Source organism: Saimiri boliviensis, chromosome 17, assembly GCF_048565385.1.
Source record: "Saimiri boliviensis isolate mSaiBol1 chromosome 17, mSaiBol1.pri, whole genome shotgun sequence".
Classification (NCBI taxonomy): domain Eukaryota; kingdom Metazoa; phylum Chordata; class Mammalia; order Primates; family Cebidae; genus Saimiri; species Saimiri boliviensis.
The window spans coordinates 70,003,534-70,018,552 of NC_133465.1; the positions used below are offsets into that span (position 1 = coordinate 70,003,534).

The following is a 15,019-nucleotide window of genomic DNA, read 5'->3' on the forward strand; positions in this document are numbered from 1 at the left end:
CTCCTTCCAGGCGGGTAGAATGAGCCCACTTTTATAGTTGCGGAAACTAAGACCAAGCTAGTGAAGGGAACCAAGCTCACAGAGTTAGAAAGCCACACAGCCAAGATGCGAATCCAGGTGCTTCTGACACCGAAGTCCCAGTGCAGAGGGGAAATGAGCCTGTCTCCTTGTCCCCTGCTTTGCTGGTCGGCCTCAAGCGTGGCACACTAGACATCCGGTTTAGCCGAAGCAGGCACTGCATGTTACATTCGGGTTTATATCCCAACGTACACAGTTCTCTGTACGTTGTACATGAGCCAAGTTTCCTGAATTGAAAAAGAGTCACCCAAGAGGCTTGCCTCCGCCCACAGAAATCTAGAGTTTTAGATGTTTGCACGTGAAGCTATATCAACATAAGAATAAACTACTAATACCAAGAAGTGGGAAAAAATTTAAAAGGATAAAACTCTCAGAAATGAGATAGATTAAATAAAAAAAATGTATTCGATGAAAATTTTTTTCACTTGGTTTCTTTCTTTCTTTCTTTCTTTCTTTTTAGACAGAGTCTCGCTCTGTCGCCAGGCTGGAGTGCAGTGGCGCGATCTTGGCTCACTGTGACCTCTGTCTCCTGGGTTCAGGTGATGCTCCTGCCTCAGCCTCTGAGTAGCTGGGACTACAGGTGTGCGCCATCACACCCAGCTAATTTTTGTATTTTTAGTAGAGACAGGGTTTCACCATGTTGGCCAGGATGGTCTCGAACTCCTGACGTCGTGATCCGCCGGCCCCGGCCTCCCACAGAGCCACTGCGCCCGACCTTTCACTTGGTTTCCTATGAAAAAAATTAAAGAGAAAAATCTGATTGACACTGTGGAGGCTACTACGCGGAAAAAAAAAAAAAAGTACTATCTTTTCTAATGTTATAAATGGTTTTTCCCGAAGCTTTTGCCGCTTTTTCAAAATCTGGAAGAAACAAGGTGGTCGATTCCTTTCATTTCAGGAGCCTGTAACAATGTTTTTGAAAAAAATAAATGACACTGACAGTTTCATTTGCAGGATTGACTCTAATAACACGCCTCTACCGAACGAATGGCGATGAACGGGGGAAAATGGAATTACGTCACCGAGGTAACGGGGTCGGGGACGCCCCTTCCTCCGCCGCAGGCAGGTGGCGCGGCGAGAACGCTCTGAGGAGGTTTGGTCTGTCGGCCACGCCGTAGGTCGCGGTGCATTCTGGGTCCTGGCAATATGGCGTCCTCCTTGATGTGCTGATGAGTGGAGTTTCACTGTAGCTCCAAACCGGAGGGCAAAGCTCCCCTGACCCAGTAAGCCCACATTGCCCGTTCTCTCCGTGGTTCCCTGTCGCCCGTTTCTCAGGACTCGTTCTCAGGCAGGAGAGAGCCTCTGGGCTGAAGGCCAGGACCAGCCAGGCCGCGCGGACGTGAGGTTGAGGAACCGGGTTGCGGGCGAGCACGATGGGCCGGTCCTGGCTCTGGTTGCAGCAGCTCAGGCGAGTGCGGGACCCGCAGGGCTGAGAGTGGCCAGAAGAGACCCAAGGCCCTCTGAACCCGATCCCTCGGCCGGAGACCTCAGCCCAGTCGGCCCAGGGGCGAACCGGCACCAGGAGCGGCCTGCCCGTGCTCGGATCTGCAGAGGCGTTGGAGGCCGAGAGCGGGGTCACAGCGAGGCCCGAAGTCCCTCACGCGTTTGACAGCTCGGCTCGCAGCCCCTCCGGAAACGTACAGCCTCGGGAGCGGCCAGCGGCTGGGGACCTGGGGTGGGGTGTGTCCGCGGAGCTTCTGGGGCTGCCCCGTTTTCCAGCGGCCCCCTCCCCGACTCCCGCTCAGAGTTAAGAGAGAAGGATCTCAGACTTTTTGCCCGAGCCAGGGTCTCCGCACTCTCCATCCCTTTCTTTTTCGATTCTCCGTTTTTCTGTGTCTTATTTCACCCCTTCTGGTACACGCTCGTTTTTAAGGCTGGAGGTTCTCGAGCGCTTACTGCCAAGGACTCCCCCTCCCCCTCCCCCACTGATGGAGTCCGAAATGCTGCAGTCGCCTCTGCTGGGCCTGGGGGAGGAAGATGAGGCTGACCTTACAGACTGGAACCTACCTTTGGCTTTTATGAAAAAGAGGCACTGTGAGAAAATTGAAGGCTCCAAATCCTTAGCTCAGAGCTGGAGGATGAAGGATCGGGTAAGTGGATTCTGATGGCACCCCTTGAACTTGGTAGTTTCTCCAACGACGGAAGTTTACAGCCCGAAAAGTGTCCTTAGCAAAGCGCGAACATTTCCCCTAAGCCACATGTCGTAAGTCAATTAGAAAGCAAAAGCCATTTCAGACTGCAGTTTTTGATTGGAAATGGGAAAGGCTGTTTTGGTTCGTCGTTACTCCCTGCGCAGTGTTCATTCAATTCCAACTAAGTTCTAATGCAGACAATAAAAGTTAAGCAAATTTGAAAATACAGCATTGCGAGTATTACATGCTCTTTGGCATGCTACTTAGTTCTGTTAACACTGAGATTCACGACGTGCGATATAATGCTTATATCCACATGGTTAGTCTACTTGTAAAAATATCCAGGGTGGGTGGGTGAAGTGCAGAAGCCTCATATACTATGTTAGGAAACGAGATCACTGGAAAATGTTCAACTAGTAACAAATTAGTGCCGTTATTTTAAAGTTACAGTGAACTTCATTCTAGTCTTCTAAACAGTTTGTCTTGAAGCTAGACTTCCCTGCTTTTATGTAGTGTCCTGTTGCTGTAACTTGGAGATAGAATTTCTTTAATTGTGCAGTTAGGGGATGAGGGGTTGAGACTTGGGTGCAGGTTTTAGGGTATCCTCATGGTGTTGGAGTGTGGAGAGTGACTCAACAAGCAGCTGGTAGGAAAGAAAGCCGAATTTTTGTTGAATCTTTCCTTCATAAAACACTATCTATTTCCTGGTCTAAAAAGCAAAGGGGTGATAACTGCTTCTCATCTGTGGACACTTACAATTTGTCTTTTGGTAAGTATTTTCTCCCTCCAGGCTGCTTTTAATGATTTGCACATTTCAGTGATATAAAAGAGGAAGTTGCTGTTACAATGTTTGATTTCTTCTAGGCTTATGTATATGTTTATGGAATATTATTGTTTTTTAGTATATGATGTTGGACATATATAAGATTACACTGCTGGGCTGAGCACGGTGGCTCATGCCTGTAATCCCAGCACTTTGGGATGCTGAGGTGGGTGGATCACCTGAGGTCAGGAGTTTGAGATCAGCCTGGCCAACACGGTGAAGCCCCGTCTCTTCTAAAAATACAAAAATTAGCCAGACCTGGTGGCGGTACCTGTAATTCCAGCTATTCAGGAAACTGAGGCTGGAGAATTGGAAGGCAGAGGTAGTAATGAGCTGAGATTGCGCCATTGCACTCCAGCCCGGGAGACAGATTGAGACTGTGTCTCAAAAAGAAAAAAAAAAAAAAAGATTATACTTCTGGCAACTCTAGCCAGAAGTCACCAGTAACCAGTACTTTAGTTACTGATTTGGCTTACTTATAAAAGGTTAGGAAAATTTGTTTCATCCAAAAGCAGTTTAAGGAGTTAAATAAGTTAGTCATTGGTGGAGGTTGTATAAATTCTGTCTTATGGACATCTTTAGTACTAATAATATAGTTAAAAGCTTTTGTGGTTGCTATATGTATATATATGTGAAAAGACTTTTTGTTTTTTCATTCTTTGTGGAGGGTAGTGTTTTTGTTTTTGTTGTTGTTCTTTTTTTACTGTTGCTTGGTTCCCTCCTCTGTCCTAAACCTATGTTCCAACTGTTTGAAACTGATTAACAGGTAGATTTTTGACCTTTTAATTAAAACATTAGTTTGTGAATGATCAATATTCCCTGATAAGCTTTTCACAGGTTGCCAAGAGAAACAAAAGTTCTGTGACTTTTAGTAACCATGGAGATTGCGACTTAGAAAGGAGCCAGGGAGAATGTTTGCTGTATCTGTGTCCCATGGAGAAAAACAGCAGCTAACATCTTCGCGAGTTCGGGAGAGTCTGGAATCTTGTAGTCTCTTCCGTCAGGTCAGACCTTGAGCGGACATTTTCACACGACCTACTAGGACAGAAGTGCAAAGTCAAATGATAGTAGGAGTTGGAAGGTAGCGTAAGTGAATTTAGGAAGAATAATGGCATAGGTTCAACGATAAAGATAAATGGCAGCTGACGTTGAACACAGTATGTGTGACAGTTTCCAGAGGGTGGGAACAGGGGCTCCCTGGAGAGTGCATGCCATAGCTGAAGGGGCAGCTGGGCCTTGGCCAGCTCTCTCTCTTTGTCTTTGAGAAGCCAGCAAAATTTTTTTTTAATGTAAAGTCTTCCAGTTTTTAAATATTGGTACTAATTCAGATGTATTACCGAACACGTTGTAGTCCAACACCGCAGGCTCAACAAACCCCATTTGTGGAGTGCTTTTTCTCTTCCTTTCTTTTTTCTTTCTTTTTTTTTTTTTTAGACAGGGTCTTGTTCTGTCATCCAGGCTGGAGTACAGTGGTGCGATCACACAGCTCGCTGCAGTCTCGACCTCCAGGGCCCAAGTGAACCTCCCACCTCAGCCTCCCCAGTAGCTGAGACTATAAGTGTGCACCACTGTATCTGGAGTTGGCGAGTCTCACTATTGCTCAGGCTGGTCTCGAAGTCCTGGGCTCAAGCAATCTTCCTGCCTTGGCCTCCAAAAGTGTTCGCATTACAGGTGTGAGCCAACATGCTCAGCTTGGGGTGTTTTTTTTGTTAGATGGAGTTTCATTCTTGTTGCCCAGGCTGGAGTGCAGTACCATGGTCTTGGCTCACTGCAACTTCCGCCTCCCGGGATCGAGCTATTCTCCTGCCTTGACCTCCCATGTAGCTGGGATTATGCCCGGCTAATTTTTTTGTATTTTTGGTAGGACAGGGTTTCACTATGTTAGCCAGGCTGGTCTCGAACTCCGGACCTCAGGTCATCTGCCTGCCTCAGCCTCCCAAAGTGCTGGGATTACAGGTGTGAGCCCCACGCCTGGCCCTAGGGTGTTTTTTGGCCTCCAGGCCACACCGTCCCACTGTGCTGGAGATGGCCTCCAGTCTGGTGGAGCAGCCTGTCTGTAAAGTGAAATGTGTGGGCATGGTTGTGCTAGGAGCTACAGCAACTACTTCCTGGTGGCTGATGACTGTCCTAAATGCAAGCTGAGATTTTGCTTCTTCCTGTGATTAATGTGCAGTTTCATACACTTTTTTTTGTATATATACCAATGATTACTTACCGGCATCATATTTAGTGGCCATGCTACAGATTCCTAAAATTGACATCTTTACCAAAGTTGACTGACGGATGACTCCAGGAGTTTTTTTTGCCACTCAGCACTCGGCATCCCTCCAGAGCTACAGCCCATGCCCGCTCTCAGTTGGATTCCTGTCATCTTTGTTTTGAATCAGTCTTGGTTTTCAAATGCTACTTTTACCACATTGTAATTAGTAAGTTACTGTTTGTTTAAAATTATTATTATCAAATGAGTTTGTTATTTGGTTAATTCTATGTATAGTGAATGATGCATACATGTATCGATAGTATTTTCAGCTTGCAATTTTCAAATAACGAGACATATATGAAGTATATTTCAAAATGAATCATTCACAGATCTTTGACTAAAACAGATATGTATATATCTCTCCTATTTGTGTTTAACTGTGATTATTATGTTCCAACTGTTTGAAACGGATTTTTTTTTTTTTGGAGATGGAGTTTTGCTTTTGTTGCCCAGGCTGGAGTGCAGTGGCAAGATCTTGGCTCACTGCAACCTCTGCCTCCCAGGTTCAAGCGATTCTTGTGCCTCAGCCTCCCAAGTAGCTGGGACTACCAGTGCATGCCACCACGCCCAGCTAATTTTTTTATTTTTAAAAGAGATGGGGTTTCACCATGTTGGCTAGGCTGGTCTTGAACTCCTGAGCTCAAGCAATCTTCCCACCTTGGCCTCCCAAAGTGCTGGGATTATAGGCTTGAGCCATCACACCTGGCCAGAGGGATCTTTTGAAAGTGTGAATCAGATTCTGTTACTTCCTTACTGGTGGTCTCCATTTGCTTTCTCTGTGCTTAAAGTAGAACGCAGACTCCTCTCCCTGGTTCACATAAGCCTTCATTGTTTGGCCCCTACCTGTCTTTTCTGTTTCTTGGATAGAAACTCCTGGAATGCTCTTCCCCTGAACTTTGCACACCTGGCTCCTTCTCGTCTTCCATGCTCAGCATCTAGGTCCCCTCCTCAGAGAGGCCCACCATCACCCCATCTGAAGGAGCCACCCTGTCACTTATAATCCCTCGTGATGGCTTTTTAGTTCTCTGATGTTTTTTTCCCTACTTCCTGCTGGAAGTGTGAGCTTTTCATCACAAAGCAGGGACCTAGTCTAGTCTATGCTGGTCCATAGGGTAGTAGTGCTTGACACATAGTAGGGATTCAATGAAAATAGACTGATAAAAAATAGGTAGTTTTTTAATCTAAGTATAACATAGTTGTTTTTATCAGTGTAAAGTTATCTTTATGGCTCAACAGCATCATAAATTGCCTAGTGACTGTTACCTCCATGTTATTGATGAGGCACCTGAGGTTTTAATTGAATGGCTTGCCACAAGTTACGTTAGTTACATGGCTAGCAGTGAGAGGAAGCGGAACATGTCGAGGGAGAAACACAGTTTAGTTCAAAACAAAACTGTATCTATCATCATGTCTCAACTGAAAAATTTATGTGAAGAGGTCGTGGGGTCTAAAGCAGACAGCAGACCAGCATTCGGCAGGCAGAATGATGCTCAGTCTGCTCAGGGCAGGTGCTTGTGCACTGGGGCTTCCCCTAGGCCCTTTGCAGAGATCCACGAGGTCAAAACTGTTTCCATCGTAATAGAACACCATTGGCCTTTTCCACACTGTGGATTTCTGCACTGACGGTACAAAAGTGATGAGTCAAGACAGCCAAGCCAAGCTGTACTAATAGTTCCTAATTTCTTTGCCATGCACTTGGAGAGAATGTCCTTGGTAATAAAGCAGTGAAAATGATGACTTTGACTGAATCCTGACTCTTAAGCACACATCTTTTTGAGACTTTGTGTGCTGCTCCTTTGCTGCAGGCCAGGCCCAGTGGCTGCCTGGAGGAGGAGCATCTGCTGCCTTCATAGACACAGCATGTCCCAAAGGAGTCACCGACAGGCTGCGTCTGGATGTTCAGGCCTGTGTACTCGGCAGATGTGTCCTTGCAAATGAACTCAGTGAGCTATCACTTCAAGGAATACAACTGACAGTATTTGTTGCCAGTCATGAAATTTGAACCTTCGAGTGAAAATTAGTTTTGGAAAACTTGTGTCTGCTGCTGTGAGCCTGGCAGCTTCCCAAGACTTAAAGATGTTTCTGGTGAGATCCATGGTGATATTAATGAATGGAATTAATACTCTAGAATGAAATGTGTTCACATTTGGAACATCTGTGTAATTCAGTGAACCAATATTTCCAGATGACCAATCCATGATATTACAAAATCATCCATAGGTAAAAGATCCAGTCAATGTTAGACCAGTGAATTTTAACACAATAGGGCACGAGAAGTTCACCAGTAAGGCTTGGGATAGGTGGTTTTTTTTTTTTTTTTTTTTTTTTTTGAGACAGAATCTTGCTCTGTTGCCCAGGTTGGAATGCAGTGGCATGATCTTAGCTCACTGCAACCTCCACCTCCTAGGTTCAAGCAATTCTTCTGCCTCAGCCTCCCGAGTAACTGGGATTACATGTGCCTGCCACCATAGCTGACTAATTTTTGTATTTTTAGTTGAGACGGGTTTTGCCATATTGGCCAGGCTGGTCTTGAACTCCTGACCTCAGGTGATCTTGCCTGCCTCAGCCTCCCAAAGTGCTGGGATTACAGGTGAGAGCCACCATGGCCCGCCTGATGTTCTGGGGGGCTGTGTGTGTGTGTGTGTGTGTGTGTGTATTTTCTTGTTGTTGTTTATTTCATGGCTCACTGCATCCTTAACCTTCTGGGCTCAAGTGATCCTCCTGCCTCAGCCTCCTGAGTAGCTGGGACTACAGGTACGAGCCACCACACCTAGATTTTTTTTTATTTTTTATTTATTTTTTGTAGAGAAAGGGCCTCATTATGTTGCCCATAGTGAGAGTTTAACTATTTTATTCAAATAGATTTCAACAGAGCTTTAAGAAACTACTGCTTACTGAATTTTGTTGTAATATCAAAGAAGAATATTCTCAATTATTTGGATATTCTGACACTCCTGCCCTTTTAAATTATGTATCGTTGTGAGGCCGGATTTTTCTCACATACTCCACCCAAAACGACGTATCCCAACAGATTGAATGTGGAAACAAACGTGAGAATCCAGTTGTCTTCTGTGAAGCCAGATATTAAAGAGATTGGCAAAAACCTAAAAAAGCCACCTGACAAGTGATAACTGACAGTTTTTGAAAATATAGTTATCTGTAGAAATATATATTTGAATATATAGTAAGTTTATGATTTTTGAATGAATTCAAAAATATATCAATTATTTTTTTTCTGTTTTAACCTTCAATACACACCATGTTGATAGATGAAACTTATTAAAAAGCTCTTTGGGGTCTTTACGAATCTTTCGGACTATAACGGGGCCCTGCTGCCAGACGTTTCGTTAGAAGAAGGTGGGCCTCATCCTTAAATCAGGAAGAAGGGCTTAAGGATATCAGGTGGCTGGTCAGAAATGTCAGGCAGGGCCTTGAAATGAAATGAGATAAGAAACATAAAGCACCATAACTGCACGCTCCTGCTGTCTGCATAAGGAACTGTTGAGGTCTCCACTTGGAGCTGGGAGGATGTTTGTGAAGAGCCTGTGTGACTGTGAGGGCAGTGGCCTTACCTGTGGCCACGTAGTCCCCATCAGGGCCTCCTATTGCTTCAGACTTCTGTCCTCCAGAGGGAGAGATGCCCTCCCAGTAGCTCTTCTGCTGGGAGTGGAGGAACGTCCACTCTGCGGTGAGGAGGAGGTGGCTGGAGGTTCAGCCACGGTGCACAGCTCACGGCAGCGTCCTGTCTCTCCAGGGCGTTGCTGCCTAGACAGACCCACAGGCATGTTAGTACCGAAGTACAACGCCCAGGTGTAGGCATCAAGCGTAGTAATTACAGGGGAGAATGACATGATTACTGGGAGCTTCTTGATTTAATATTAACTAAGTCAATCATTTGCATTGAACTGCACGTGTGAAAGAAATTGTTCCCACTGACCAGCATTAAACTTCTGCCAGCCAGCAACTGCATGTACTTGGTGATGGGGAGCTGCCCCAGGGTTCCAGCTGGAAACTGTCGTGCATACGCTTGTGTTTTGAAATATCTTTTTGGCTGTGGATGGAGTGGAGGGATTGGAGAGGGCAAGACTGGAGGTGGGGGCACCTAGTGGGGGGGTTGTGCTAATCCAGGTGAGAAACCCTGGGGCCGGGCATGCCGGCTCACACTTGTAATTTCAGCTTTTGGGAGGCTGCACTGGGAGGATCTAAAAATATTTTATTTCATTTTTTTCAATCTAGGTAGATGCTCTTTGTGGTTGCTGAGACTCATATGAGACACACAAGTGCTTGTGTGATTGGAAGGGCAATGGCCTTACACGTGGCCACACAACCACCATCAGGCCTCCTCCTATTTCTCCAGAAGTCTGTCTCACCCCTCTCCCATCCCTCTACTCCATCCACAGACAATAAGATATTTTTAAACACAAATTTATGCACAACAGTTCCCTAGCTGGGATCCTGGGGCAGCTCCCCATCACAGCTACGTGATGAGCCCATGATCAGACCAACCTAAGCAACAAAGTGAGGGCCTGTCTCTACAATAAATAAAAGTTAGCTGGATGTGGTGGTGCGCACCTGTGGTCCCAGCAACTCAGGAGCCTGAAGCCGGAGGATCGCTGAGCCTGGGAGGTTGAGGCTGCGGTGGTAAGCTAGGATTGCGACGCTGCACTCCAGCCTGGGTGATAGAGCGAGACCCTGCTTCAATAAAAACAGCAAAGAAAGAAACTCTGGGAGCCAGTAAAGAGGCAACTGCAGTAGGAATGGACGACAGAGCATGGATTCTACCGATTTAAAGAAGGTAGAGATAGAATGTGAGGTGGGTGGGTTCCAGAGGGCGGAGCTTGTGGGTCTGGTGTGGACTGGCTGGCTGGTACAGTTCCGCTCTTTTTATTTGCTCTTGAAGTGGTTATACTTTTCGTTAGTTAGTCTCACATGAGTTTCAGAAGCACAAAGAGAGCATCTCCCTAGATTAAAAAGAACTCTTTAAAAAAGATGCCGTGTTCCGTTTTGAACAATGAACTGTGAAAGAGTCTTGAAATGGGTAAGAACATTTCCTCCTCATTATCACCCCGTGGCATTCTAGAGCTAGAGTTTTAACAAGATAGCACTTGGATTATACACCGGAGGTGTGCTCCAGGTTTCTGGCTCTGTCCTCCTCTTATTCAAATGACTTTATTTTTTGAGACTGAGTCTCACTCTGTGACCAGGCTGAAGTGCAATGACGCGATCTTGGCTCACTTCAAACTCCGCCTCCTGGGTTTAAGCGATTCTCCTGCCTCAGCCTCCGGAGTAGCTGGGACTACAGGCCCGTGCCACCATGCCTGGCTAATTTTTGCATTTTTAGTAGAGATGGGGTTTCACCGTGTTGGCCAGGATGGTCTTGATCTCCCGACCTCGTGATCCGCCCGCCTTAGCCTCCCAAAATGCTGGGATTACAGGCTTGAGCTATTGCTCCCAGCTCAAATGACTTTAAAAAGGTATTTCGGAGGCTGAGGTGGGAGGATCATTTGAGGACAGGAGTTCAAGATGAGCCTGGTCAACATGGTGAAACCCCGTCTCTACTAAAAATACAAAAATTAGTCAGGCGTCGTGATGCGTGCGTGTAATCCCAGCTAGTTGGGAGGCTGAGGTATGAGAATTGCTTGAACCCAGGAGGTGGAGGTTGCAGTGAGCCAAGATCATGCCACTGCATTCCAGCCTGGGTGATAGAGCAAGACTTTGTCTCAAAATAAATCAGTAACTCAATCAATCAATCAATTAAAAAGATAAAAAGGTACTTTGGTTATTTACAATACTTGTTTCAGGACAGCTGAAGTTTGATACCTTTTTCTAAATCTAAATACATGGAAAATGCTCAGGTGCAGTGGCTCACGCCTGTAATCCAAGCACTTTAGGAGGCCAAGGAGGGCGGATCACTTGAGGTCAGGAGTTTGAGATCAGCCTGGCTAACATGCTGAAACTCTGTTTCTACTAAAAATCCAAAAATCAGCCTGGCATGGTGGCACATGCCTGTAATCCCATCAGTTTGGGAGGCTTAGCCACAAGAATCGCTTAAACCCAGGAGGCAGAGGTTGCGGTGAGCCGAGATCATGCCACTGCACTCCAGCCTGGGTGACAGAGTGAGACTCCATCTCAAAAAATAATAAATAAATAAATTAATAAAATGGAAAATGCCTTTTCAGTAAATATTGGCATTACATGTCAATGCTTAACTGTGTTTTAGGCTGGACACGCTGGCCCATGGGCGTAATCCCAGCACTTTGGGAGGCTGAGGTGGGTGGATCATTTGAGCTCAGGAATTTGAGACCAGCCTGGGTGATGTGGTGAAACTCCATCTCTACAAAAAATACAAAAAATTAGGCGTGGTGGCGTGCACCTGTGGTCCCAGCTACTTGGATGGATGAGTCAAGGGGATGGCTTGAGCCACGAAGGTTGAGGCTGCAGTGAGCTATGATTGCACCACTGCACTCCAGCCTGGGTGACATAGCTAGACCCTGTCTCAAAAAAAGCCTGAAACCCTTAAACTTGTCAGGTACTGGTAGGTGTGACTCTGCAGAGAATTTTCATGCCTTTCGAGGCAGAACAGGAAACAGGTAAAGAGCAGACAGTCGCTGATAACAAGTTTTAATTTTACTCAGCTGTTGGTGTGTTTTTTCAGCTGCGTTTATTGTTCTTGAGGTATGTTCATTGTCATTTTTGTATTTTAAAATGTTGGTATAATTTGAAACTGATGGAAAACCTGTAAGGATAGCATCACGAGCTTCCGCCTAGCCTTTGCCCAGGTGTCTCGCCTTGTTTACTGTCGCCCTCCGTTGGCATATTCAGACCGAGTTGGAGACGCTGCCCCCTTTTACTGCGAAACTCTGTGTCCGTCTCCTAAGGGGAAGGCCATTTTCTCAGGTCAGCACCGTGCAGCTGTGAGAGTCAGGACATGTGTCATCGCTGTGTGCTGCTGGCCCTCTGTAGTTCGGGAAGGTCAGATGTTGCTGTCTGGCCAGCAGTGCCTTCCTTATGTCCCGCCCCTCACCCAGGATCACGTGTGGCATTTGGTGGTCGTGTCTATGTCGCCCACCTTAATCTAAAGGAGTCTCTCAGCCCTTTTGAGACTTTCTTGACCTTGATTTGTTTTTAATTATGGTGAAATGTACCATCTCCACCGTCTTTCAGCGCACAGTGCATTGGCAGCCAGCACATCACCTGCTTGTGCGGCCGTCACCAGCAGCCGCCTCCAGAAGCTTCCCATCTTCCCAGATGGAAACTGTCTCCATTAAATACCCACTACCCATTCCCCTCCCGCAGCCCTTGGTAGCTGCCGTTCACCTTGCCGTCTGTGAATCTGTTGGCCTTGCGTGTTGTAGAATGCCCTGAATTTGAGCTGTCTAGTCTCTCCTCATTCTCACTGAGGTGAGGCATTTTGGGTAATGAGGCGCCTTTTTCAGTGAATCCCGTCAGAAGCACATGACAGAGCTTTGCCGTAGTACTGCCATGCTCATTCGATCCATTACAATCAAGGCCTTTCTTGCTGAGTGAGTGAGCTGCCTTTTTGCAATGCCAGTTTAGGAGCATGTCCTGACTTTCCAGCACAACGAGAGGGCCCAAGCTCCCTCTGCCCTCCCTGCCCCAGTCCTGGAATTAGCCTTTTCTCCAAGGAGCCCGGTTCCTGTTAGTGGAGAATGGCGTTGAGAAGCCAAGCACGTGTGTATGTAGGGCTGGGGCTGCGTGCATTGCCCGTGGTGTGGCACGCATCGCCTGTTGGCCCTCTGAGCAGGAGAGAGAGGATGGCGCTCGCTGTGTCTGGGTTATCTCTGTTTCTCTGTGTATGCGTGAAACCATGGATGCATAGAGAGAGCTCCAGTACAGCTCCTCACCATGGCACGTTCTGCCCTTCCCACTTTTCCTGCTACCACTCCCTCCCCTGCCATGGGAAAGCAGCTCTATGGTCCTTATTTAATCATGGGCTCAAACCTGGCATGCACAGAGGGAGCCTCCGCCTCCGAACGGCTAACCCTGGCCACTTGGGAAAGCAACCCTGCCATATGGCTGACTTCATTGTTTTCTGAGGTACACGTTACATATGGTGAAATGCACAGACCCGGGCTATCTGAACAGTCAGCTCATGCTGTCTAAAGATAAGTGTCAGCATGAGTCAGCGTTTTGTGGGGAAATCACTGTTTTACATCTATGGCACTGCACGTGGGATTGCGTGGGGTGTAGGGGATGGAAGACATGGTTGTGGCCCTGTAGGAATTTACATCTTATTAGAGAAAAACAGCATTCTTATACACAGCTGAGTAAAAGCACAGTGCGGTCATGATCGGCCCTTGAAGAACAAGGCAGCGATTTCGGGAATTCTGCTGCTGGCCCTCAAGATGGTATCTGTTCTGCACCAGAGACTTGGCTGAGCCCTTGCTGGGTGGGATGGAGTCCATGGTGGCTGAGACGAAGATCTGTGTGCTTAGGTGGTGCGGTTGGAGGAGCAGGGCAGAGGGTGGACAATGAATTCACAAATGACTGAAATACAGAATTGAGGCAATCAGCTATCGAGCTCCTTCTCTGTGCCAGGTGCTGGGCTAAGTGCTGGTGATACCGTAGTGTGTGATTCCTGCATTGAAGGCGTTTACCAGTCTATCAGGGCAGAGAGATGACTGTGCTGGTGGCGGCTGGATGGGCCTGGCGGAGAAAGGCCTCCTGAGGTGGGAGCTCTAAGCCAGTAGCCGAAGCAGAGTCGAAGGGAGAGGGCGGAATATTCAGCCTGAGGAAACGGGACATGCAGGAGCTGGGAGGTGAGTGAGCGGGGTCTTCAGGGAGCGCCATTGGGGACCTCCTGTGAGGGGCCTCCTGTGAGGGGTCTGCCCTCGCGCTGTGGGAGCCAGCCTATGCCTGTCCGGCGCTCAGTGGCTGCCATTCCTGTCCCACACTGCCACTCCCCAGCACTTGGCTGCGTGTTCGTTCTGTCTGCCCGCTAGGGTGTTGTGTAGAGAACAGGGGCTCTGTGTTCACTGCTGTGTCCGAGGCTGCTCCCAGGGCGACCAGCGGGCAATAAGTGATCAGTAACTGTTTGCTGAGTCCGGACGGAAGCAGAGACCTGAGAAGTGAAGAGCTAAGAGGTCTGTGGTTGGGGGCTGGGCAGGACAGATCCTGACTGGCTTGATAAGGCCACAGGAATTTGGATTTTACCTTAAGGACAAAAGAAAGCTTTTAAAGCAGGGTGGTGACATGATCAGAATGGCATTTTATTTTAGTTTATTTTTAGTTTTTTTTTTTTTTTTTTTGAGACAGGGTCTCACTGTGTCACTCAGGCTGGAGTGCAGTGGCGCCATCCCTGCTCACTGCAGCCTTGACCACCCTGGGCTCAGGTGATTCTCCCTCCTCAACCTCCTGAGCAGCAGGGACTACAGGCATGCGCCACCATGCCTGGCTAAATGTTGCATTTTTTGTAGAAACAAGGTTTCACCATGTTGCCCAGAGTGGTCTTGAACTCCTGGGCTTGAGTGATTCACCAACTCAGCCTCCCAAAGTGCTGGGATTACAGACATGAACCACCTCACCTGACCCAAGATGGTATTTTACAAAGATCCCTGTGGCTGCAGACTGGGATGTGTGAGTGTGTGTATATGTGTCTGAATGTGTACGTGTCTTTATGTGTGTGACTGTATGTGTGAATATGTGTATGTGTGAGAGACTGCATACATGCGAATATGTATGTATGACTATGTGTGTATGTGTTTG

General features: G+C 47.2%; 1 protein-coding gene across 2 annotated transcripts in view; it reads left to right on the forward strand.

Annotated features, from left to right (window-relative positions):
• The first annotated feature begins 1,189 nt into the window (after positions 1 to 1,189).
• The window catches only part of RPTOR (regulatory associated protein of MTOR complex 1), a 411,960-nt gene continuing 398,130 nt past the window's right edge, over positions 1,190 to 15,019 (forward strand). For both annotated transcript variants that reach the window (XM_039476184.2, XM_003931661.4), the window contains exon 1: positions 1,190 to 2,168. In XM_039476184.2, the coding sequence (XP_039332118.1) occupies positions 2,007 to 2,168 (162 nt within the window). In that variant the 5' untranslated portion in view covers positions 1,190 to 2,006. The remainder of the gene's footprint in view (positions 2,169 to 15,019) is intronic.